The 25506-nt window shown below is 50.0% G+C and overlaps 1 protein-coding gene across 1 annotated transcript in view; it reads right to left on the reverse strand.

Moving 5' to 3' along the window:
* The window catches only part of LOC138520122 (tetraspanin-18-like), a 473481-nt gene that overhangs the window by 207379 nt on the left and 240596 nt on the right, over nt 1-25506 (reverse strand). The window contains exon 5 of the mRNA XM_069632620.1: nt 13254-13352. Coding sequence (XP_069488721.1) covers nt 13254-13352 — 99 coding nt within the window. The remainder of the gene's footprint in view (nt 1-13253; nt 13353-25506) is intronic.

The raw sequence follows: 25506 nt of genomic DNA on the forward strand, positions 1-25506 counted from the left end.
GGGGACATGAGTGGGCGCCTGGTGGAGGCTGCCCCTGGATGCTGGGGGGTGGGGGTGGTGGGAGACATGAGTGGGGGCCTGGTGGAGGCTGCCCCTGGATGCTCGGGGGTGGGGGTGGTGGAAGACATGAGTGGGGGCCTGGTGGAGACAGCCCCTGCACTGCTGGGGGGTGGGGGTGGTGGGAGACATGAGTGGGGGCCTGGTGGAGGCTGCCCCTTGTGGCTGGGGGGTGGGGGTGGTGGGAGACGTGAATGGGGGCCTGGTGGGGCGTGCCCCTGCACTTCTGGGGGGTGGGGGTGCAGGGGGACATGAGTGGGGGCCTGGTGGAGGCTGCCCCTGTATGCTGGGGGGTGGGGGTGGTGGGAGACATGAGTGGGGGCCTGGTGGAGGCTGCCCCTGGATGCTCGGGGGTGGGGGTGGTGGGAGACATGAGTGGGGGCCTGGTGGAGGGAGCCCCTGCACTGCTGGGGGGTGGGGGTGCAGGGGGACATGAGTGGGGGCCTGGTGGAGGGTGCCCCTGGATGCTGGGGGTGCAGGGGGACATGAGTGGGGGCCTGGTGGAGGGTGCTCCTGGATGCTGGGGGGTGGGGGTGGTGGGAGACATGAGTGGGGGCCTGGTGGAGGGTGCCCCTGGATGCTGGGGGGTGGGGGTGCAGGGGGACATGAGTGGGGGCCTGGTGGAGGGTGCCCCTGCACTGCTGGGGGGTGGGGGTGGTGGGAGACATGAGTTGGACATGAGTGGGGGCCTGGTGGGGGCTGCCCATGGTGGCTGGGGGGTGGGGGTGGTGGTAGACATGGGTGGGAGCCTGGTGGAGGGTGCCCCACACTGCTGGGGGGGTGGGGTGGGTGGGAGACATGAGTGGGGGCCTGGTGGAGGGTGCCCCTGGATGCTGGGGGGTGGGGGTGGTGGGAGACATGAGTTGGACATGAGTGGGGGCCTGGTGGGGCTGTCCATGGTGGCTGGGGGTGGGGGTGGTGGTAGACATGGGTGGGAGCCTGGTGGAGGGGGGCCCCACACTGCTGGGGGGTGGTGGTGGGTGGGAGACATGAGTGGGGGCCTGGTTGAGGGTGCCCCTGGATGCTGGGGGGTGGGGGTGGTGGGAGACATGAGTGGGGGCCTGGTGGAGGGTGCCCCTGGATGCTGGGGGGTGGGGGTGGTGGGAGACATGAGTAGGGGCCTGGTGGAGGGTGCCCCTGCACTGCTGGGGGGTGGGGGTGCAGGGGGACATGAGTGGGGGCCTGGTGGAGGGTGCCCCTGGATGCTGGGGGGTGGGGGTGGTGGGAGACATGAGTGGGGGCCTGGTGGAGGCTGCCCCTGCACTGCTGGGGGGTGGGGGTGGTGGGAGACATGAGTGGGGGCCTGGTGGAGGGTGCCCCTGGATGCTGGGGGGTGGGGGTGGTGGGAGACATGAGTAGGGGCCTGGTGGAGGGTGCCCCTGCACTGCTGGGGGGTGGGGGTGCAGGGGGACATGAGTGGGGGCCTGGTGGAGGGTGCCCCTGGATGCTGGGGGGTGGGGGTGGTGGGAGACATGAGTGGGGGCCTGGTGGAGGCTGCCCCTGCAATGCTGGGGGGTGGGGGTGGTGGGAGACATGAGTAGGGGCCTGGTGGAGGCTGCCCCTGGTGGCTGGGGGGTGGGTGGTGGGAGACATGAGTGGGGGCCTGGTGGAGGGTGCCCCTGCACTGCTGGGGGGTGGGGGTGCAGGGGGACATGAGTGGGGGCCTGGTGGAGGGTGCCCCTGGATGCTGGGGGGTGGGGGTGCAGGGGGACATGAGTGGGGGCCTGGTGGAGGGTGCCCCTGCACTGCTGGGGGGTGGGGGTGATGGGAGACATGAGTTGGACATGAGTGGGGGCCTGGTGGGGGCTGCCCATGGTGGCTGGGGGGTGGGGTGGTGGTAGACATGAGTGGGGGCCTGGTGGAGGGTGCCCCATGACTGCTCGGGGGTGGGGGTGCAAGGGGACATGAGTGGGGGCCTGGCGGAGGCTGCCCCATGACTGCTGGGGGGTGGGGGTGCAAGGGGCATGAGTGGGGGCCTGGTGGAGGCTGCCCCTGGTGGCTGGGGGGTGGGGGTGGTGGGAGACATGAGTGGGGGCCTGGTGGAGGCTGCCCCTGGATGCTGGGGGGTGGGGGTGGTGGGAGACATGAGTGGGGGCCTGGTGGAGGGTGCCCCTGCACTGCTGGGGGGTGGGGGTGCAGGGGGACATGAGTGGGGGCCTGGTGGAGGGTGCCCCTGCACTTCTGGGGGGTGGGGGTGCAGGGGGACATGAGTTGGGGCCTGGTGGAGGGTGCCCCTGGATGCTGGGGGGTGGGGGTGCAAGGGGACATGAGTGGGGGCCTAGTGGAGGCTGCCCCTGGTGGCTGGGGGGTGGGGGTGGTGGGAGACATGAGTGGGGGCCTGGTGGAGGGTGCCCCTGCACTGCTGGGGGGTGGGGGTGCAGGGGGACATGAGTGGGGGCCTGGTGGAGGCTGCCCCTGGATGCTGGGGGTTGGGGGTGGTGGGAGACATGAGTGGGGGCCTGGTGGAGGGTGCCCCTGCACTGCTGGGGGGTGGGGTTGCAGGGGGACATGAGTGGGGGCCTGGTGGAGGGTGCCCCTGCACTGCTGGGGGGTGGGGGTGCAGGGGGACATGAGTTGGGGCCTGGTGGAGGGTGCCCCTGGATGCTGGGGGGTGGGGGTGCAAGGGGACATGAGTGGGGGCCTAGTGGAGGCTGCCCCTGGTGGCTGGGCGGTGGGGGTGGTGGGAGACATGAGTGGGGGCCTGGTGGAGGGTGCCCCTGCACTGCTGGGGGGTGGGGGTGCAGGGGGACATGAGTGGGGGCCTGGTGGAGGCTGCCCCTGGATGCTGGGGGGTGGGGGTGGTGGGAGACATGAGTGGGGGCCTGGTGGAGGCTGCCCCTGGATGCTGGGGGGTGGGGGTGGTGGGAGACATGAGTGGGGGCCTGGTGGAGGCTGCCCCTCCACTGCTGGGGGGTGGGGGTGCTGGGTGAAATGAGCAGGTGTGCAGGGTAGTCCCCTGTGGTGTCGGCTGCCTGCAGGGGCCCTGGAGGGTGTACAGGGAATACCTGGGAGCACACAGCCAAATCACGTGTAGAATTTCCCGCGTACCCCTGTCATACACTTACCCAGCCAAATCGCGTGTGAAAATTCATGCGCACGTACCCTGCCAAATCGCGTGTGGGACTTCCCGCGCACCCCTGAGATCCACGTACCCAGCCAAGTCGCGTGTGGAAATTCCTGCGCACGTACCCGGCCAAATCGCGTGTGGTACTTCCCGTGCACCCCTGAAATCCACGTACCCTGCCAAATCTTGTGTGAGACTTCCCGCGCACCCCTGAGATCCACGTACCCAGACAAATCGCGTGTGGAAATTCCTGCGCACGTACCCGGCCAAATCGCGTGTGGAACTTCCCGCGCACCCCTGAAATCCACGTACCCTGCCAAATCGCGTGTGAGACTTCCCGCGCACCCCTGAGATCCACGTACCCAGACAAATCGCGTGTGGAAATTCCCGCACATGTACCCGGCCAAATCGCGTGTGGAACTTCCCGCGCACCCCTGAAATCCACGTACCCTGCCAAATCGCGTGTGAGACTTCCCGCGCACCCCTGAGATCCACGTTCCCAGACAAATCGCGTGTGGAAATTCCCACGCACGTACCCGGCCAAATTCCGTGTGGAACTTCCCGCCCACCCCTGGAATCCACATACCCTGCCAAATCGCGTGTGTGACTTCCCGCGCACCCCTGAGATCCACGTACCCAGACAAATCGCGTGTGGAAATTCCCAGCCAAATCGCGTGTGGAACTTCCGGCGCACCCCTGAAATCCACGTACCCTGCCAAATCGCGTGTGAGACTTCCCGCGCACCCCGGAATACACGCACACATTATTTTTCAGTCAGCGGTTGTCCGTGTTTGTGGGTACCCCTTTGCACGTCATTTGTCCTGGAGGGCCACAGTATAGGACATTCATCATGGCTGTATATAGGTGCTATTTGTTGGCGCACCTTTTGCCGCACATTTATTACAGGCGCAGAGACGCTACCGCCTGCTTTCTTGTGGCGGTCGTGTTTGTGCCTGTGCGCTGGTTTGACCGTGCGCTTTTTTGCCCTATTCGATTCCATGAATACGTGTTGTAGGCGAGCGTGTGGGCGTTCCGCGCACTTGCACCCTGTACTTCCCCCGTGACGCCCACATTTTGGCAAGTTGTTCCCCATTCCGAGTGTTACGCCCCGTGTTCCGCCTACTTTTGTTGTGTGCGCTGCGCTATGTGCGATTTTTGCTGTGGCCTGTGCGATTTTCGCTGTGACCTGGCGCACGCCGTTAGATGGCCTGTGCGCCAACGTGCGCCGCGCACTTTTTTAGCACACATCCGATGGTTTTCTCGTGCACGGCCTTCCATGAATCGATGTGCGCTGCTTTTCGTGCGATTTTCGCACTTGCACTGCGATTTTCACTATTCCACTGCGAGTCGCACGTTTTTGGCCACTTGCGCCGCGCTAATTATTATATGAATCGGCCTGCTAGTCTGATTATATGAACACATGGCATTGACGGAAGCCAATCCGTAAACTCCTGCCTAATTCCTGCCTAATCTGCAGCGAGAAAAGACTACAGTGAAGTGATGCATGGCGATGTGAACTGAAAACAAATGCAGCAGCCAGGCACGACACCCTGACAAGCGGTAAGAGGCCAAGCGCCCTCACGCCGAAGGAATCGGCTTCAAGGAACACAAATAAAAATTAAAACAAATGTATAAAGAACAAAAGAATAAATCATGAAAAAAACAGGCGGATGTGTGGGATGTGAAAAGAAAGCGACCAGTCAACTGGTGGAGGCTGCCCCTGGATGCTGGGGGGTGGGGGTGGTGGGAGACATGAGTGGGGGCCTGGTGGAGGCTGCCCCTCCACTGCTGGGGGGTGGGGGTGCTGGGTGAAATGAGCAGGTGTGCAGGGTAGTCCCCTGTGGTGTCGGCTGCCTGCAGGGGCCCTGGAGGGTGTACAGGGAATACCTGGGAGCACACAGCCAAATCACGTGTAGAATTTCCCACGTACCCCTGTAATACACGTACCCAGCCAAATCGCGTGTGGAAATTCACGCGCACGTACCCTGCCAAATCGCGTGTGGGACTTCCCGCGCACCCCTGAGATCCACGTACCCAGCCAAGTCGCGTGTGGAAATTCCTGCGCACGTACCCGGCCAAATCGCGTGTGTTACTTCCCGTGCACCCCTGAAATCCACGTACCCTGCCAAATCTTGTGTGAGACTTCCCGCGCACCCCTGAGATCCACGTACCCAGACAAATCGCGTGTGGAAATTCCTGCGCACGTACCCGGCCAAATCGCGTGTGGAACTTCCCGCGCACCCCTGAAATCCACGTACCCTGCCAAATCGCGTGTGAGACTTCCCGCGCACCCCTGAGATCCACGTACCCAGACAAATCTCGTGTGGAAATTCCCGCACATGTACCCGGCCAAATCGCGTGTGGAACTTCCCGCGCACCCCTGAAATCCACGTACCCTGCCAAATCGCGTGTGAGACTTCCCGCGCACCCCTGAGATCCACGTACCCAGACAAATCACGTGTGGAAATTCCCACGCACGTACCCGGCCAAATTCCGTGTGGAACTTCCCGCGCACCCCTGGAATCCACGTACCCTGCCAAATCGCGTGTGTGACTTCCCGCGCACCCCTGAGATCCACGTACCCAGACAAATCGCGTGTGGAAATTCCCAGCCAAATCGCGTGTGGAACTTCCGGCGCACCCCTGAAATCCACGTACCCTGCCAAATCGCGTGTGAGACTTCCCGCGCACCCTGGAATACACGCACACATTATTTTTCAGTCAGCGGTTGTCCGTGTTTGTGGGTACCCCTTTGCACGTCATTTGTCCTGGAGGGCCACAGTATAGGACATTCATCATGGCTGTATATAGGTGCTATTTGTTGGCGCACCTTTTGGCGCTCATTTATTACAGGCGCAGAGACGCTACCGCCTGCTTTCTTGTGGCGGTCGTGTTTGTGCCTGTGCGCTGGTTTGACCGTGCGCTTTTTTGCCCTATTCGATTCCATGAATACGTGTTGTAGGCGAGCGTGTGGGCGTTCCGCGCACTTGCACCCTGTACTTCCCCCGTGACGCCCACATTTTGGCAAGTTGTTCCCCATTCCGAGTGTTACGCCCCGTGTTCCGCCTACTTTTGTTGTGTGCGCTGCGCTATGTGCGATTTTTGCTGTGGCCTGTGCGATTTTCGCTGTGACCTGGCGCACGCCGTTAGATGGCCTGTGCGCCAACGTGCGCCGCGCACTTTTTTAGCGCACATCCGATGGTTTTCTCGTGCACGGCCTTCCATGAATCGATGTGCGCTGCTTTTCGTGCGATTTTCGCACTTGCACTGCGATTTTCACTATTCCACTGCGAGTCGCACGTTTTTGGCCACTTGCGCCGCGCTAATTATTCTATGAATCGGCCTGCTAGTCTGATTATATGAACACATGGCATTGACGGAAGCCAATCCGTAAACTCCTGCCTAATTCCTGCCTAATCTGCAGCGAGAAAAGACTACAGTGAAGTGATGCATGGGGATGTGAACTGAAAACAAATGCAGCAGCCAGGCACGACACCCTGACAAGCGGTAAGAGGCCAAGCGCCCTCACGCCGAAGGAATCGGCTTCAAGGAACACAAATAAAAATTAAAACAAATGTATAAAGAACAAAAGAATAAATCATGAAAAAAACAGGCGGATGTGTGGGATGTGAAAAGAAAGCGACCAGTCAACCGCCTTGGACACGGCAAGCAGCGCGTGGGGTAAAAGGAATAATGTACGAGGTTATTTAAGGTGGGGAAAAGGGGTACACATTTAGATAGCATGTAATGATGATGTATTCTTTTGCTTGCTGCATTCTGAAATGTGCATACTTGCAACTGCATAATGCATTTCATTATAGATGACTGGGAGAGCAGGGAGTGTTTTGTTCTCTTTCGTTATTTGTTATATGATTTGGGTTTATGCTAATATTGTAGGGAGTGTAAGGCAGGGAATATGGCAAAGTGTGTGATCACGTGGGAATGGTCTTTCAAGTATTTTTGCAGGTTGAAGCCATGATTCGGCTATTTGCACGGGGGAGGGGTGTGGGGGTTGGCAGGAACATTCAGCTGCAAGCAGTTGAGAATGTCTCTTCTTTTAGGTATTATCCAGATATAGTCCATGAGCAATGGTGGTTGTGGGGGGCAGAAGTGGATCGCAGGTTCTTGAGGAAATGTGGGACTGGTTTCGATATTGATATGATGGGAACTTCCTCTTGAGCTCTAGGGGCTCTGTGGCAGTATAAAGTCTATGATGGTTATGGACTGTGGTGCAGCAACTATGTGACTGCTTACTACAAGTTTTCTTTGCACCTTATTTGATCCTTGTTGCTCAGTTGTTTCAATGTTTATTGCTTCTTTAATGTATTTCAATAAAGGTAAGAAAAAGAAAAATACAGCAAATCCCCATTTCCTTCAGGATATGGGTTTTTTTCTCTTATCGAGCTCCTGTCAGCAACAGCTGGGGTGGCTCTAGCAAACATGAACTTGAGAACAGCACTATCACACACATAGCTAGACACAGGGTTGCAGAGTGAGACAGAGAGAGGGAGAGAGACACACACACAAAAAGATAGCACATTAGCAGACAGAGGAGGCAGGAGACACAGAGAGAGAGAGAGAAAGCTAGATTGATGTATGTTACGCTGCATACCATTTTTTTTGTTTACTTTACTGAATTCAAATTAATTTTATTGCTTATTATGCTTTTCTCTTTTTGTTTTTCCCTTTTTCTCCCCTGAAGTGTCTTTTTACAATACATTGTTCTGCACATTTTTGATTCCGAAAAAGCTGTGTTTTATTGATTTTTTTAAAGCTTTTAATAATTGAGCAGTAAAATGGGTAAACGTGTAGAATCTAAATAGAGTTTTAAAACATAATATTTGGTGTCACTGTGAACTATTGTTATGGGAAGTGCAGACAGAAGAGAAGCCGGGAGTGTGGAGGGACACACAGCCTCTGGGTGTTGTTTGTTTTTTTCAGCCACTCATTGACCTAACCATGGCCATGCTAGTTCCTGTGGTCATTCCCACCCACCTGCCCCTTGCCATTCAAAACACACACCCCAGGTACTTCTCTGATCTCCCTTTTAAAGTAGTGCTTTATTTCTAAGCATTCTTCTGAATGGTGATTCCCTCACTGGAGCTGTAAACCAGTTCCTGGTGTAACAAAATGTCTTAAGAAAGTGTGCCTTCAGCCACTTGATTTGTAAGCATTATTTATGTCTATGCATCTTTTCCTTGCACTGAGTTCCTGATAAAATCCAGCATTCACAAAGCAAGACGTTTTTGCTCTTGTGTAGGCATTAGATAAATAAATGTGCCAGAAGCTGCTTTAACATGGCCAGATCACCATTTCCCAGCAGTTGCCTTCTGATTTCCTTCATAGCATCTTATTTATGCATTTATTTATTTATTTATTCTAATTTGTAAAGCGTGCAACAGCCCGGAGGCATCGTGGCACTTGTTACAGACGGATTACTTAGTTGCAGATGAGATGACAGTTGCAATTTTCAGTACAGGCATGAAAGAGAACAGAGCATACAGTGGATCAGATGAAGAGGGAGGTTTTGAGTTTTCTTCGGAAAGCAAGGAGCGAGTTTTCTGCTCTGATATCTGTAGGTAATGCTTTCCATAATTTGGCGGCAATGTGTGGGAAGCCTAACTTGCCATTTTGGCCCTGTTGATGCGTGGGGTGTGAAGTTGGTTAGTGTTGTGAGTCCTAGTAGGTCGTGTAGAAGTGGATTTAGTTATTGTGTTTGATAGGTATGATGGCTCTGTGAGGGAGAGGCATTTGTGGGTGAGGGTGAGGAAATTGAAGGTGATGTGCCCTTTATCCGGAAGCCAGTGAGCTGCCTGTCTGGCCTGGGAAATATGCTCCCTTTTGGGGATGCTTAATGCTGCTCGTAGCATGTTGTTCTGTGTGATTTGGAGTCGGTTTACATTTTTATCAGATGTACCTGCTAGAAGGGCATTGCAATAGTCTAATTTAGCACCAATAGTTGCTCAAGCTATTGATTGACTGTTAGGCTTGGGTAGGTATGGTTTTATAGTGTTTATGAGCTTTGTGGTGTGCGCCGAGGCGGAGGTGATGGTGTTGACCTGCCTAGTCATGGATAGTATAGAGTCTATGTAGACCCCTACGGTCTTCACAGATGTGGAGACAGGGATGATCCTATTATCAATGATGAAATTGGAGTACAGCTTGTCGAGTTTGGCTAATGTATCTTTTTGATCTAGTATGATTACGGTCTTCTCCCCATTAAGGCAGAGGCCATTAGCCGCCATCCAGGCCTGGATGGTGGTGTATATTAGGTGAAGTGCTTCAGCGACTTTGTTGTACCGGCCGGAGAGTGGTTGGAGTACCTGGGTATTGTCAGCGTAGTTAGTATACGCGATACCAAGTGCGTCAAGCTTGTCGAAGAGGGGCTTTGTGAACAAGTTATACAATGTAGGTGCTGTGCAAGAGCCCTGTGGCACTCCGCAGTGGATGGTGGTGGGGGCTGCGTTGGCTATGTTAGAAAATACCTTCATTGCCCAGCCTTCCAAGAAGGAAATGACCCAGTGAGCAGCTTCTTTGGAGAAGTTAGCTGAATGGGTGAGGTGTGAGGTGAGTGTCTCGTGATCCACAAGATTGAAAGCAGCCATTATTTGGGTGATCTGGTTTTTTAGGTCCACCAAGGCTGTTTCAGTGTTGTGTCCTCTGCGGAAGCCAGATTGCCTAGTCCCGAGGATAGAGTGGGCTTCAAGGAAATGTTGGATCTTGGTATGGGCGGCTTTATCCAAAATCTTATGTCAGTGCCTGGAAAATGGCCATACGATGCCTACACAATTGCCCAAACTATTGTTTTAGCCAACTCTTGTTTCCTTATGAGTCACCAGAGAACTATCAACAATAACAGTCTTTATCGGAAATCCTGCCAATCTTGATTAAAAGAGCAGCATTAGAAAAGCACATTCCATCCTTTACACTGGCCTCTTCTCCCCACCGGCATGACTGCCAACTGCCCGGCGATTTGCAGGTCAGCTCTGCAAACGGAAGCAAATCACAAAAGGCCAGGAAGGTTACAAAAACATTGCCTGCCGTGCAGACTGGGCATTACCGAAATTACATTAGTTGTGTGATGACATTGCACAACAACTCTAACACGCAAAAGGCAACAAGCAGCCCAGCGCCTTCCTTGAAGGCTTTGCTTTGCATCTGCTGGATGCATTGCTTACCTGCACCTCAGTATCCTGATCCCCTGGCCGGCACCCTCACTTCCCTCTAGAGCTTATCTCTGAGAATCTCTGGCCAGCACACCCCACACTCCATCCAATCAAAGAAGGAAGATAAATTAGATAGACACCATGGTGTCTATTTCTGGAAAAGGAAGCTAGTAACATAAGAAATGATTTAATTATTGTAAACATGCTTTTTTCTAAATTTAGAAAGTTCCTTTCTAATGATAACTTCCAGTATATATTGTAGTAGTTATGTATGGGATACACTAACCCTACTGTACATTATAGGGCTGCTTCATACAACCAAGGAGTTGTTACAATTCATATAAGGTGACAGAACTCTGAAGCTACTTGCAATATCATTTTAATGTACAGTAGGTTTATTTAGTCCTTATAATTCAAAGCCACACACTATCATCCCCATTAATACCTGTCCTCTTGCTTAATTTAAAGTAAGAGGTCTTGCACTTAATAAGGTCTATTGCAGGAACATAGTTTAAGTAGTTTAATAGAAAGCATCTAACACACTTGGTGCTTTGAAATATGTAATAATATGCAGATAGATTCCTGCTTTCTTGTGTTAAACTCCAGGAGTGCACAAAATAAACACACTACCATAAAGGGATCCTTATCAAAAAATGGCTGTCTGCAGTGTCATCTGGAATGTGTCTCTGTGCTGGCTCAAGCAGCAGACATTGTGATGTTACAAACAACTGTAATAACCTATTCCAGCATGTAGTGATCTCCTTATCTTATTACCGGTGAGTAGTGATGTCTCAAATAGCCTGTAATAAGAGGATTATTTGCAGGCATGTTTATTGGTATTGAAGGCTGTCTTTTATTGTAAGAATGTTACGCTTGTCCAACTGAGATAAGAATATTAACAAGCCCTAGAATAATCATATTCATTATTTTGTGACAGAAGGTTGTGATTCCAAGATGGGCAATCTGAATTTTCAGATTGTACTGTATTGTGCTTTTCTAAATGCATCTTTCAGAAAGGGGAAAAGAACAAATAGCACCAACAAGGGTGCCTGGCTGCTTTGCATAAAATCAAATAGCATTTTGAGAATATAAGAAGGAACAGAGATCTTTCATATTTGACACATATGCCTCTAATGTAAAGGATGTATGCTTGAATCACGAAGTAAATAATGCACACAAGTTTTGCTGTTCATTACATTTTTCACAATGCTCATCTTATCATATATAGGGCCTCATTATGACCCTGGCACTAATGGGTTAACGGCGCCATAAAAGGCTGCAGCGCCGTTAACCCATTAGTGCCTTACTACGAGGTCCCTTTGCGGGACCCGACCTGAACGGCTGGTCTAAACCAGCCGTTAAAGTAGGGACCCGCAAAGGGACCTTGGTGCTAAGTACGGTACCGCAATTTGCGGTACCGTACTTAGCGCCTTCCCCAGTCCCCTTGAGCCCTATGGGGCAAAAATGGGAATGGGGAAGGGCCAATGTTCAATGGGGAATTACCGCCCCGCCAACCTTGGAATGGGGTGGTAATTCGCCATTGAACATTGGCGGACTCGTTACGATACCGGCACCAACCATGGTGTGAATAGCGCCATGGTTTAGCGCCAGTATCGTAATGAGGGCCATACTCTTTTGAACAGCCTTACTTTGAATGTGAGGATACAATGGCTGCGACGTCTGTCACTGCATTCTAGAGATAGCCTCTCCTTTATGCAGAGGTGTGCAAGAAGAGGCATCGAGAGAGGAAAATGGGCGAGGTGTATGCCGAGTCCCTTATGCAGCGGCATCCTTAGCTAATGATGCATATAGGATGTGAAGCGCACCTCCACAGACTGTGATAAATAAGACTAACTACCTATGGCAAGTCATGGTAAAGAGTGTGACCAATACAAGTACATCAAAGCAAACTGTGCCTGTGGTGCTTTGCTGCATTGACGTGGGTATGAGAAACACACAGCTCTCCAATGTGGGCTTTGAGTGCAATGGGAATATTATGTTGACATGATTCTGATACTGTGCTGGGGGCACTCCATGCCCTGCCCCTTTTGGATGGTTCTCTGCTCATTTCCCAAGTGTGCACATGTTCTGAAGTCCGTGTAATGATGGGTGAATAACGTGCGAATAACCCTCGAGCCCGCAGTGAAAAGCAGGTATATTTTATTATGATCCTTATATATTGACTTGATGACACCCGTTTTTCTCAGCCCATCCTTTCCGTGCCTGTTCGCATCTCGCCCTCTTTTGTGAGACTGGCACCACAGTGCGAGCCTCCTCCCAGTGTCTGCAGCAGGAGATGAGGCCACGCCGTGTTCCCAGGGCAGCCTCTGACCATGTAAATAACTTTCATTTGGAGTCAGAGTAGTCAGAATCATCGGATGTGGAAAGCCCGAAAGCTTGGAGTGGATTGAGCTCTTGAGGACAAGACGTGGAGACCCATGATCTCAATTCACTAACAGCAACCCATCAGGGACGATGGGGCCAGTTCTGGATTTTCGAACTGACCTCATCATGGTCTTAGGTCTATTGCATGACTTTTGTTTGTTGGTCGTCTCCTCGGGCCGCTCTCCAGGTCACTTGCTTTTCTGGGCACTTGCACCGATGGTACAAATTGAGAGTGATTTACTCACTGATTGGATTGTTTACATGTCCGTGAAAGACTGATCTTTTTACAGAGAGCAATTTATTTATGGACTGAGGAAAGAGATATTTATTTCCAATATGCAGACTAGGTGTAAATGTGCTCCACAGATTTTGCTGAGTGGCTCACACTACATCTTTGCAGAGTCTCGTGATCTATTGTTTGGGGCATACAGCCCTTTCCCCCTCTTAGCCACACCCAACACTCTTTAGGCCACACCAACTTGTAGGAGCCTCCACTCGAAAGGCTGGGATCAGCCACAGCCTTAAACAATGGAAGGAGACTAGAGAATGGGTCTTTGGGGGGAGGGGGGGCGGGATACTCACCGAGATCATTATGGTGTTCCAGGAGCTGGATATGACGTCTGTGGCATTGTCTCCTCGGTAATTTCTTTTCAGCTCCCACAGGAAGAACTGTTCAGTGACCTGAGGGGAAAAGATGCAGAAACCATCACTTGAGGTCACATTGAGATAAAGCCCCGCCTACGGATCTTAAGGCAAGTCAGTGACATTTCATCCTGATAGAAATGGCTGGGTGGCCCTGAGAGGAAGACGTCCCTGTGCACCTGTCACCCACAAAAATGCTCATTGAGAGTTTGGTGCTGACGGTCAGGGCTGGACTGGCCTATAGGGAACACAGGAGATTTCCCGCTGAGCCTCTGCAACCAGGGCCTCTTTTGTGTGGAAACCAGGCTGGGACTGGCCTATAGGGCAATAGGCCCATAGCCGAACCAAAAACGCAAAATACTTGTGTGGCACAGTTTTTTGGGTTTCAGTGGCCCACTTTTTTGTCCAATATAGGCCAGTTTGATGAGTTACTTCACCATGCGGCTAGTAGTTTTGACCAGTGTTGCTGAATAAATATTCTTTAAAATGTACAATTTGCATCACATTTTAGGAATAAATTGTCATTTGCAACTGTGGGCCACTTTTTCGTTGGTGCCCAGGACAATTTTATGCCCCAGTCCGACCCTGGTGGAAACCTTATATCCACATTTTCTCACAGGAAAAGGTGTGGGCTTGCAGAAAAGGTGTAATATGGGGCCACTTCGAAAATGATTTGCAGGCCCTCTCTTGCTTCCCAGTCTACGACGCCTGCTAATGGCCGCACGAAAATAGCAACACTTGCCCAGAGGAGAGAGGTGCAGAACGGAACCACGTGCTCTGCTTCCTTCGCAAAGCTTTTCACTGGAGCAAATGAGCAGATGCCCCCGTGTGCATCGTCGGTTTGCACCATTCACACAGACTAACAAACAGGAGCAGCTGTGCAGATAGTGCACCACCTTTGAAATGCTTGCATGCAGTTGCGATGCCCAAGGATTTCCTCTGGAGGGGATTCTTGGAAATGCTCCAGCAATGAGGTTTGCAGGAGGTTTGCTCCAGTTGTAGGGTTTGTGAATCAGATGTGAGGTAGCAGGCGCCCACCGGCAATGCATCCTCTGATTCGCTAGAGTGCAAATGTATGTGAATTAGTCCTTCCGAATGCAGCAGCTCTCTTGCAGAGATGCAAACAGAACCAGTGCAAATAGCACCAGAGCAGCAAAAAGTACCAGCAAAAAACAAGAAACGCGCCAATGGTGATAAGAAAATGCACGTTAGGCCATATCAAGAAATCGACAATTGGTCCTTTAGCCGGCGAAGTGCCAGGTGCCAGGCTCTGAGCCAGGATTCTCCCCATCCTGCTCTCACTATGTGCTTGCGGTGAGAGGAGGCTGTCGGGATAGGAGGGGAGCCCTCCATCTGGCAGCCTGGGGACGGGTGGTAGCGGTGCGCGGCATAAATCAACATAACATAACAGACAGAAGAAACTAGCACCGCCTCCTGTCTAAGGCTCCCACTTTCCGACAGGGAGAATGAGGGAAATACGCATTACCAGCACCTCAACACATACAGCACACCCTGGCCAATGTTAATCCCATACGCCCCCCCACATTCCAACTGCAACTGACCAGGCGCACCACTGCCACGGTTCTATGTGATTACAACAAACCAAAAAATATCGAATTAAATATTAACAAAAAAACAAAAATAGCGATTTTTTTTTTTTTTAATTCAGGGGCCCGCCTCCCCAAAAACGTTGTTTCGCCATGGTTCTAACCCAAACCACCGCCCACCACGTTTAACCCCTTTCCCCACCCCCATATTTTCATTTTTCGGTATTTCTTCATTAATATTTCATTCGTTATTTGTTTTCGTTATAATAAAGCCAGTCAGGTAATGCCCCGGTGCCCATAGTTATACGAAGGCCCTGGGGCATTACCGGACTCGGTAATGCCCCTGCCGCGAGGGGCACATTACTATTAGTACCCCGGCTGCCATGCCCCCGGCTGCCATGCCCCCGGCTGGTAGCAATGGCCATGGAATCCCGGCCGATGACCCGCGAGAGCCAATCAGAATGTGTTTTACATTCTGGTTGATCTTAGCCGGGTACTAATCACTGATACCCACTGCCACTCCTGCTGACTTGTCATTTATGATCCGCAGACTGTAATGCCGTCAGTTTCATGGTTGCTCAATATTTGAGTTGTGGCTAATGTTTAGAAAATTCCAGTTGACCAACAAATTGGGTTCGACTGGAAACTGGAGGTATTTTTATCTTTTTAACATCGATATATCAGAGGAAAAACAAGAGGGGGTGGGGCGGACCGGGTGGGGGGAGGGGTTACTACTGGTGAAAGAAATACCAACGGTAACCAGCAGGCATTATTAGACAACAAAGCCCAGGTACAAGATGCCGTATTCCAAAAAAATGGTACGCATCAATTGGGCGAATTACTATTTTCTGCATTTGTACACTTTTTTAAAACCGTTTTGTAATTGCAAAAAACTATAGCTGGGTTAGGGTTAGGTATATAGAAAGGTGGGTGAGGGGGTAGGTGAGGGTGGTGTGGGGGGTCTCGCCGCCTTTTTTGCAGTTAAAAAAATGGCACACAAAAAGGCAACATGTAATTCGACCAATAAAAGTAGCGGGCATCTCATAGCCCAAGACGGACTGAGATTTCTCCCATCACTGGTCAATACAAGTCCTAAAACCTACATGCCTACAACTAGTTGCATTATGAACCGTTTGCAACTGCTCAGGTGGGAATTTCATCAGGGCAGTCGTGAGAAGAAGTGGCATTCAATGCAAAGTGCACTTTTGGTGCTGGTTACATCACATTATGTGAGCTAAGCATCAGTCGAAATAATGGGCGTGTGCTATATGCTCTCTGCTGCATTCGGTCGAAATCTGAGATTTGCCTGAACTTTAAACATGCTGCTGCATAGTTGCCAACATGACCCTTTCCAATCTGTAGTTGCTTATCCAGGTCCTGTTATTTAATTGCATTCTGGGACTTGTAGTCCGAGTTTTATGATGGGGAAAATGAAACTACAAGTCCCAGAATGCAAAGAAGAAAAAAACAGCATTGGATAAGCACCTACATATATTGAATGGGTCATGTTGGCAAGTATGCTGATGTGTGAACGTCAGTCCTAATAGCACATATACGCTTACGGGGCATTGCATCAAACCCCATTAGAGTGAAAGTGCTTTTTCCATCTTGGGAGCTACATGCCACCCCTTAAAAACCTTGAGGGGTAGTTCTGGCCATTGGCATTTGCTCACCTCTACGGTTTTAAAAATTAGTTCTATATGGCTGAAATGTGTCGTTTTTCACCATTCTTGCAGCATAGCGGACATTTTGAGGCACATTTGAAAATGACGAATTTTGCATTGTTTGTTGCACGCCCCAAATCGCTATAAACTGCTTGATCTGCTCTTTAAGTATCCGTTTTGTGAACTTGGTGTAATCCCTATATTGGCCAGGCGGTGTCACCCTTCGACAGTCAAATGATGTAATTCTGTTTCTTTCCTACAATCTTGCAACCTTAAAGAGCCAGGACTTCTATCTCTCTGCTATTTATACATGCAGAAGTGGGTCGTATCAGAAAAGAGATCGCGGGCACAGGCTAAATATTCAGACATCTGTGTAATCATTCTGTAAGTCAGTGGCGCATTCACCAACTTCGGCCACTTTGCAGTCTGAGCTGCGCACCATTCCCATTATATAGCAGACTTCTGCAATGTATGGCTCTCCTTTTGTTTTGAACTAACACTCACAGGATCCCTGTCCACTGGCTCGGCTGGCTAAGGCTGATGGAATTTGTAGTGCTAAACATCTGTAGTGGCAAAGGTTGCAGACCTTTGCAATATAGGAACGGGCCTACCTGGCAAAGAGCTGCTTGCTGAAAAGGCGGCGCAGTCTGGACACAACGATCATGGGTTTTTCCCGCTTTCAGTAATGGTATTTTCCTACTGTGCCAGAGAATTGAATTGTACACACAAGTGCACCTCCCCCCAAACCCGAAGTTTGATACAATGGTAGAGTTACAATATAAACTCCACTTCTTGTCACTGATGCATTGAAGCAGCAGACCTGGCCTCACCGCTTTAGCAAGGGACGCAATGTCGCTCGCAAGCACTTAAAGTGCTGCCAAGAACAGGATTTCTCATCTGTAATGCAGGGTTCGGAATTGTGGGGAGCTGCAAGCTATTTAGCTCCTGCTTCTAGCCTAGAGGAGCCGGTTAGCTTGACACCAACAGTCACCAGGAGCTACGTTTGGCTACCTAGGTCAACAGGTCTCAAACAAACACACCTATTTAAATTTAATTATGCGTGTTTCAGTAAATCTGTAAATAAACATTGGCACACGTATATATGACATCTAAAGCATGAGGGCTTGTACATAAATCATACGTGGAAGTTAGATTTACAAAATGCTTTGTTCTTGCTCCTCGTCCCCCCTGTGGGAGCTCCTGGCCGCTGGTTAATGCCGGATACCCAGGAGCTGCTTTTAGCTCCTGCTTATCCAATCTTAATGTCAAGCACAATCGTGTATATTTTTACTTGCCTTAATATACCCAATATGGGAAAGAGAAGTACATTTTTGCTTCCTAAATAATCCTTTTAATTCCAGCTTCTCAAAATAGGGAGTAAAATGATCTTCCTTGGATTATTGTCAGATCTCTAGCCTGGAGCTGTGCTGCCATGTGATGTAATTATTACTATAATTGTTCTTTTATTACACCCATAATACCAATAAGTGGTTTCTAAGCACAGGATCAGGATTTGAACCTGTGTTGCACTTTGTTGTTTTGCTTCCAACGCAAACATGCTGCACCTGAGCTATCCTTCCATACCAATGGCATTGAGTCACCAAAGGATTGCTTGAACATTTTTGGAAGAGAGTGTTCAACAGGAAGTGTTGCAAGATTCTCATGTTAGGCATGAGTGTAGGAGACACTGAAAGGATCCATTAAATGGGTTAATGTCTTGGTCTATATATGGATGAAAACAAGCATCTATGGTTCCAGTCTCTGGGAAATTTGGGGGAGCAGCATAAAGCCAAACTCATTGTGATGAGCTTGCAAAACGTCAAAAACGAAAAGGTCCAGAGAGAAGTTCTTTGGGTTTTTGAGTGTTTGCGTTGCAATTTGGATTGGATTCCTTTCATGGGGCGGGACACGGCGTGGGGATATCTGCTCTGCATATTTACCGTTGTCTTGGCAAATTTCTGCAATCACTCCTTTGCCGCTGGTTCCTTCTCCTCACTCCTCAAGCACTCCCTTGTGCATCCTCTCATCAAAAAGCCTTCTGGCGGCCCTTCCTGTATGGAAAACTACCACCCTTTATCCATTACCCCCTTCCTGGGCAAACTCTTGGAGAAGCTGGCCATCTCCCAGCTAATCCACCACACTGAATATGTTGGTTGTCTCCACGACCACCAGTCTGGCTTCAGAGCTGCCAGAGGCATGGCAACTGCTCTCCTGAACACCAGTGAAGACCTGCTCTCTAATCTCGACCCCAGCTCTCTTTCCATTCTCATCCTCCTTGACTTTTCCTCTGCCTTTGATACTGTCAATCATACCACCCTGATAAATCGGCTCTGTGATACTTTTGGCATCACAGACCCGGCTCTGGACTGGTTAATCTCCTTCCTCTTGGACCGACCTTTCCAGGTTCAACTGGGCCATTTTCACTCCTCCTGTCACACTCATCTGTGTCTCTGCAGGAGCAATGGATGAGCCTCCCTTGACCCCGAGTCTTCACTTCCCCTGTTTTACCCGGAGGAATACCTGTCAAATACAAGGCATACACTCAGACCTGAATTCACCAGATTCCCCTGGGCCCTTCCCTTCTCTTTACTGTGTGCTGTGATGTCCCCCTATGGGCTTACCTTGATCTTTAGTAGGGTGTGCACTCCATCCTGCATTCGCAGGGGCGCGATTCACTCATGTGATTGGTGCAATGTCTGTAGGCTGAGTTCAGATGCCAAACGCTATTTTATGCCTTCACAGCGAGGCTGAGATTTCAAGGCGCCAGTTTCTTCACTGGCTAGAAAGTCCTTCCCACAAGTGAACATTGCTCGGAGAATGCTGTGTGTCCAAAATTGTCCGTATTGTCTTTGTTTGCCGGTATTTTTGTGGGTGGGTAGCGTTGCGTGTAGAAGCTAGCTGCTGGTAGGTATGCCCAGCGCCTTCAATTCGAGCACGCCTGGTAATGTCTCTCACTTTCCCTTGCAGGAGAAATTATGTGGTATTAGCGCCTCGAGTCCGGGTTCAGCGCTACTGGAGACTTGGTGGTTAGGTAAGTTTGCACGGAAGCTTTTGGTAAGTATGCACCGCGAAGAGAGAGAGAGCACAGTGAAATAAGTATCCGTGTTATTGGGGCGAGCGCAATGAATAATGTCTCTTCTTTCTTTTACAGGGGTTTGTGCGCTCGTACAACTAACCTGGATTCCAGCGTCGTGGGAAGATCCGGTGAGTATGCGCAGCGTTACTGATGTGCGCGTTTTAATGCAGTTCTTCTTTGTTCTTAGAGGTGCCGGTGTAGAAGTTCCCTCTTGACTGGAGATAGCTGCGGCCTGGAGTAAGAACCAGGTAAGCTGAAGCAGAATGATCCAGAGCGGGCAAGCAGAAGTAGGATGATCCTGAGCAGGTAAGCAGAAGCAGGATGATCTGGAGCAGGTAAGCAGAAACAGGATGATCCGGAACAGCTAAGCAGAAACAGGATGATCCGGATCAGGTAAGCAGATGCTGGCTGATCCAGAGCACATCAAGTGTGTTGTTGAAACAGCTCACAGTAAACAACACGAAGCACTGCAAGAATCTTGGGTGTGGCTTATATAGTCATCCACACCCAAACACTAGAGAGCTCATGAATTATCATGCACTTCCTGTTTGGCAACAGGAAGTGGCAACCAGGAAGTTACTACAAACACTAGGAAGAAATGAAAGGAGGGATTTGTTATGGGCTCTTTGTGTGCCTATGCCAGGCCTGCCAAGCCTCCACCCAGCTTGCCCCAACTACCTGCCTGATACCCATGACAGTCTTCCCCCTCAAGAACCCTCCCAAAGGTGTGTATGAGGGCTTTGGTTGCTCAGGATGGTCCCGATGGAATTTCCGCACCAATCGGGGGGCATGCACGTGTGTGCTGGGTTCCCATGATCTTTCCTGGGGTTCTGTATCCCTTCCAGTCAATCAAATAATAAGGGTCTTTGGTACTTGTTTGGGATCTAATATGTTCTTTACTTCATATTCTGGGGCTTCTTCACCCACTTGTATGGGTGGGGGAGGTGTACAAGTTCGGGTTCCTGGGTGTGCTGGTTTTAATAGTGACACGTGAAATACAGGATGTATACGCATATGTTGAGGTAACGCCAGTCTCATGGCTGCTGGATTCATTACTTTTTCTATTGTATACGGGCCGATGTATCTAGGCTGAATTTTTTTGGGACCCTTTAAAGCAATGTGTATAGTTGCCATCCGGACCGAGTCTCCCACTTGATAATCTGGGGCTTTTTGTCGATGGCGATCAGCGTTCCTTTTCAGTGTTTCTTTGGCTTGCTGTAGGTTCCTGCTGGCTTCTCTGGCTGCTTTCATGATGCTGGCATGTAGATTCTTTACTGCGGGCATTTCAATCTTTTCTGGTGGATCGTAGACCGACATTCTGAGGTTTCAACCATATAGAGTAAAGAAGGGTGTTGCTTGGGTTGATGAATGTGTTGAGTTGTTGTAGGCATACTCTGCCATCCATCGAATTTCTGTCCATCTTTGGCTTGTTTAGTGTAATAGACAGCGCAAATACTGTTCCATGGTCTGGTTCGTGCACTCAGTTTGGCCGTCCTTTGAGAGTGGTGACTAGAAGACAGACAGACTTCTACTCTTGCTTCTACTCTTGCCAGGGCTCAACATTTTTTCCAAAAATGAGATACAAATTGGCTGCCTCTGTCAGAAACGATTATGGTAGGGAATCCATGTAACTTGACGATTCGGTCTAGAAAAACCTGCGTCAGGATCTGAGCTGAGGGATTACCTTTTAGAGCTATGAAAGGGGCCATTTTGGAGAAGAGGTCCTCGAGGATGGTATTATAACCTGAGTTATGAGGTAGATCAGTGACAAAGTCCATTGATACTGTGTGCCAGGGCGTTAGCGGAATGGTGATTGGCTGAAGGAGGGCGGATGGTTTTTGCCTGGATGTTTTGTATTGTGCACACACCTCACAGGTGCCTATGTAGGTGGCAATATCCTCTCGCCAAGTTGGCCACCAATAAGATTTGCTTACTTTCTTCATGGTTTTGGCTATACCCGGAAGGGCTTCTAACAGCGATTCGTGTGAGTCTGAAATGATTGCTTGTTGCAGATCCTTAGTTGGAACGTAGAGGTGTTTTTGGTAGTACGGTAGTTTATCTTGAATGGTGAACTGATCTCGCTTCGGGTCCCAAGCCAATAGGTCTTCTTCAGACATATTTTCTTTTATTGCTTCCTGCAGATTATTTAACAGAGATGGGCCAATGCAGAGGCAGAGAATTTTATGGCTGGGTATGATCTCCACCGTGTTAGGGGCATTGTAGGCTTCCTCTCCTGTGCCAATGCGGGATAACGCATCTGCTTTCCCGTTCTTAACTCCGGGGCAATAGGTGATTACAAAGTTTTATTCCATTAAGGATAGGGCCCATCGGAGCTGCCTAGAAGACTGAGCTTTTGCTGAGCGTAAGTATTGCAAGTTCCGACGATCTATTATTATTGTGATGGTGTGTTTTGCTCCTAGTAAGTAATGTCGCCATTAACACAGTGCGCTTTTGATTGCTAGGAGTTCTTTCTCAGAAATTGCATAGTTTAATTCTGCTGGGGAAAATTTCCTTGACCAAAAGGCAATGGGATGAAGGCATCCGGTTTCAGGATTTTGTTGAGACAATACAGCCCCCATGGCAAAGCTTGAAGCGTCCATTTCCACGATGTATGGTAAATCGGGCTCTGGGTGTTGCAGTATTAGGGCTGCAGGGATTTTTTCCTTGAGAGCTCGGAAAGCTTCTTCCGCCGCTGGTGTCCATTCGAACTTTCAGTGTTTGCACAGCAATGAAGTTATTGGATGTACAATATGTGAGAATCCTGTTATGAAGCGTCGATAAAAGTTTGCAAACTCTCGGAAACTCTGTACTCCCTTTATCTGGATGCCACTCTCTCTTTTGACAAACAGGCGAAGTCCCTGGCATCTGCTACCGCTTACACATGTAAGCTTATCAGAGCTGGCAAGCATTTTCTATCTGACAACAACTGCCTCATCTTAGCGAGAGCACTAATCCTCTCGAGGCTCGACTATTGTAATGCCCTCTACATTGGAGCAAATAAATCCATCACCCACTGCATTCAAATTCTACAAAACAACGCCCTGCGAGCCGCCCTCAGTATTTCTAAAAGATCACACATTTCAAAGATCAGACGCCAAAACAACTGGCTGTCTACCCAAAGCAAAATCCACCTCAAAGTAGCGTCATTGGTTCACAATGCCCTAAACAATGCTGCACCGAGCTATCTGACCAATAAATTCTCAAAAAGAAACTATATGTGCCCAGCTAGAACCGCTAATGCCAATAGCCTCATTATTCCAAGATTTAGGCTAACTAAGGTGGGGGGTAGCAGCTTCCAGGTTCAAGCTGCCCAACTATGGAACTCACTGCCTAACCCTCTACGTGAGGAACAGCCCTTTCTGAAATTCAGAACCAACTACATCAACCTGCTGAAGTCTACCAATGATTAGCCCATTGGTGCACAAATATCCCCAGACTACCCAGTATTTACATATCTTGACCCTGCTCCTTCTGACCCTTGGACCTCTTCACTCTGCCCTCCTGGTTGAGGAGATAATGTTCATCCGGCACCTGTATATTTTACTGCCCCTTCTATACTAGGACTGTATATTTACTGCCCCTACTACCATCCGGCACCTGTATATCTACTGCCCCTACTGCATATACTATATACTTTGTAACTATATCTGTGTCTTGTAAATTATAAATGCCTACTACTTGTGATATCCGTATATGTATCCTGTATTTTGTATGTAACCATTGCTACCTTGTAACCTAAGCTTTGCATCTTCTTGACTGTTGCGCCCGGTTACCCTCGGGTCTGCCGTGCATTACAAGTGAATAAAACAAACAAACAAACAAACAGACGTGGGTGAGGACCAAGTGAGGATTGCCTCCACTTTTCTATTGTCCATCTTGATCCCCTGCGGTGTCATTACATATCCCAGAAACTCCACCTCGGTGACGTGGAAGGAGCATTTTTCTAGCTTTGCGTACAGTTGGTTTTCATGCAGTTTGCTGAGTACAGCTCGCACGTGAGTTACGTGCTCTTGGGGAGTGGTGGAGTAGATCAGAATGTCATCGATGTTGACGACTGCGCAGACATCGAGGAGTTCCCATAACACATCATTCATAAAATTCTGGAACGCAGTCGGGGCATTGCAAAGCCCAAAGGGCATGACCTGGTATTCGTAAAAGCCATTGCGGGTACGGAACGCAGTCTTCCACTCAACCCCTTTCTTCATGCGTACCAGGTGATATGCGCTGTGTAAGTCTAGCTTGGTGAAAATCTTTGCTTGTCTCACCTGGTCTATGAGTACTGGTATCAGAGGTAACGGGTTCTTATTTTTTATGGTGACTTGATTTAGGGCCTGGTAATCAATACACGTTCTTAAGTCCCCCTCTTTCTTCGGTACGAAGAAGAGTGGGGAGGTGGCTGGTGACTTAGATGGTCTAATGAAGCTATTGGCCAGATATTGATCCAAGTAGGTCAGTATATGAGTGTTCTCTTCCTCGTTTAATGCATAAACGCGGCTGCACCGTACTTGTGCTCCTGGTTGCTGGTCGATCTGGCAGTCGTAAACTCAATGTGGTGGCAGTGTATTAGCTTTCTCCTTCGCGAACACATCCTGGAACTCCTGGTATTCCTCTGGTAAAGTGCCCACCAAGCCTAAACCTGCTATCTTTTCCTGCGAAGCTAACAATGGGCTTCCTTTGATCCCTTTGTTGTCATAACAAGGAGCGCATTCTGTGGAAAAGAGTAATGTTCGAGCTCGCCAATCTATCTTTGGGTTTTGCGTCTCTAGCCACGGTATCCCAAGAATCAGCTGGAATTGGGGTGCAGCGATAAGGTTGAATCTAATACTTTCTCTGTGGCCATCTTGGCAGATTAAGGTGATGGTGGAAGTACACAGTGTACTGGTCCCGAAAGGAGTTATGTGCCATCCACAGCTGTCACGCTTTTTGCGATTTTCTTACGGTGGAACGACAATCCCAAGGTTTTTGCGGTGTTTATGTCCAGGTAGTTCCCAATAGCCCCACTGTCTATGAAAGCCTTGAGGGCATGCATTCGGGTGGGCTGTGAAAGGTCTACCAAAACCGCAGGAATACTGAAATGTGAGATCTGGGTACTCCGTTCCTGGCTCGACAGACCGAACTCTACATCTGCCGGGCGTTGGAGTTTTCTGCTACTGCACCTGTGTCTTCCCCTGTATTATCTAGTATCCCCATTGTCTTCCGTGGGGGTTTAATCATGCAGTTCCAGAGGAAGTGACCAGATTGGCTGCAATATAAGCAAAGTTTTTCCTGATGCCTCCGTTCTCTCTCCGCCTTGGTGAGTGGTCCCCTGATAACACCCAATTGCATGGGCTCTGAATGTGTTTCTGAGGCCTGTCGATGGGACGCTTCCTTTGGTCGGACATACACTGGTCTATGCTCTGATCTGGTTTGGTCGTCCTTGCGATCCCGTAACCGGTGGTCTAGTTGCATAGTTAAGTCGATGTATTCACTGCAATCTTTGGGAGGATTAACTACTTGCGCTAAGACATCTTTTAATTCTCCTCTCAGTCCTCGATAAAATAACGTTATTCGTTTCTCCTCTGGCCAACCTGATTCGTGTATTAATTGATTGAATGTGGTGACATATGAGATAAGATCCTGACCACCCTGTCGCAGAGTGAGTAGCTCATCTTCCAGGGCCTGACCTTGAGTCCGATGGGCAAATAGTTTTTTCAGTTCACGCTGAAAACCTGGGTAATTTCTCAGTAAAGGGTCGTCCCTAAGCAATAACAGGACAGACCAGTCCGCTGCGTGCCCTCCTAAATAGGAGAGGGCAAAAGCTCCTTTAGCTTGGTCGTTCAGAAAAGTGTCTGGTTTGCATATGAAATGTAGCCGGCATTGATTCATGAATGCTCCAAATTTCTTGGGATCCCCCGAGAAGCATTCCG

This window comes from Ambystoma mexicanum, chromosome 13 (assembly GCF_040938575.1).
Source record: "Ambystoma mexicanum isolate Mex_15411 chromosome 13, UKY_AmexF1_1, whole genome shotgun sequence".
Lineage (NCBI taxonomy): Eukaryota > Metazoa > Chordata > Amphibia > Caudata > Ambystomatidae > Ambystoma > Ambystoma mexicanum.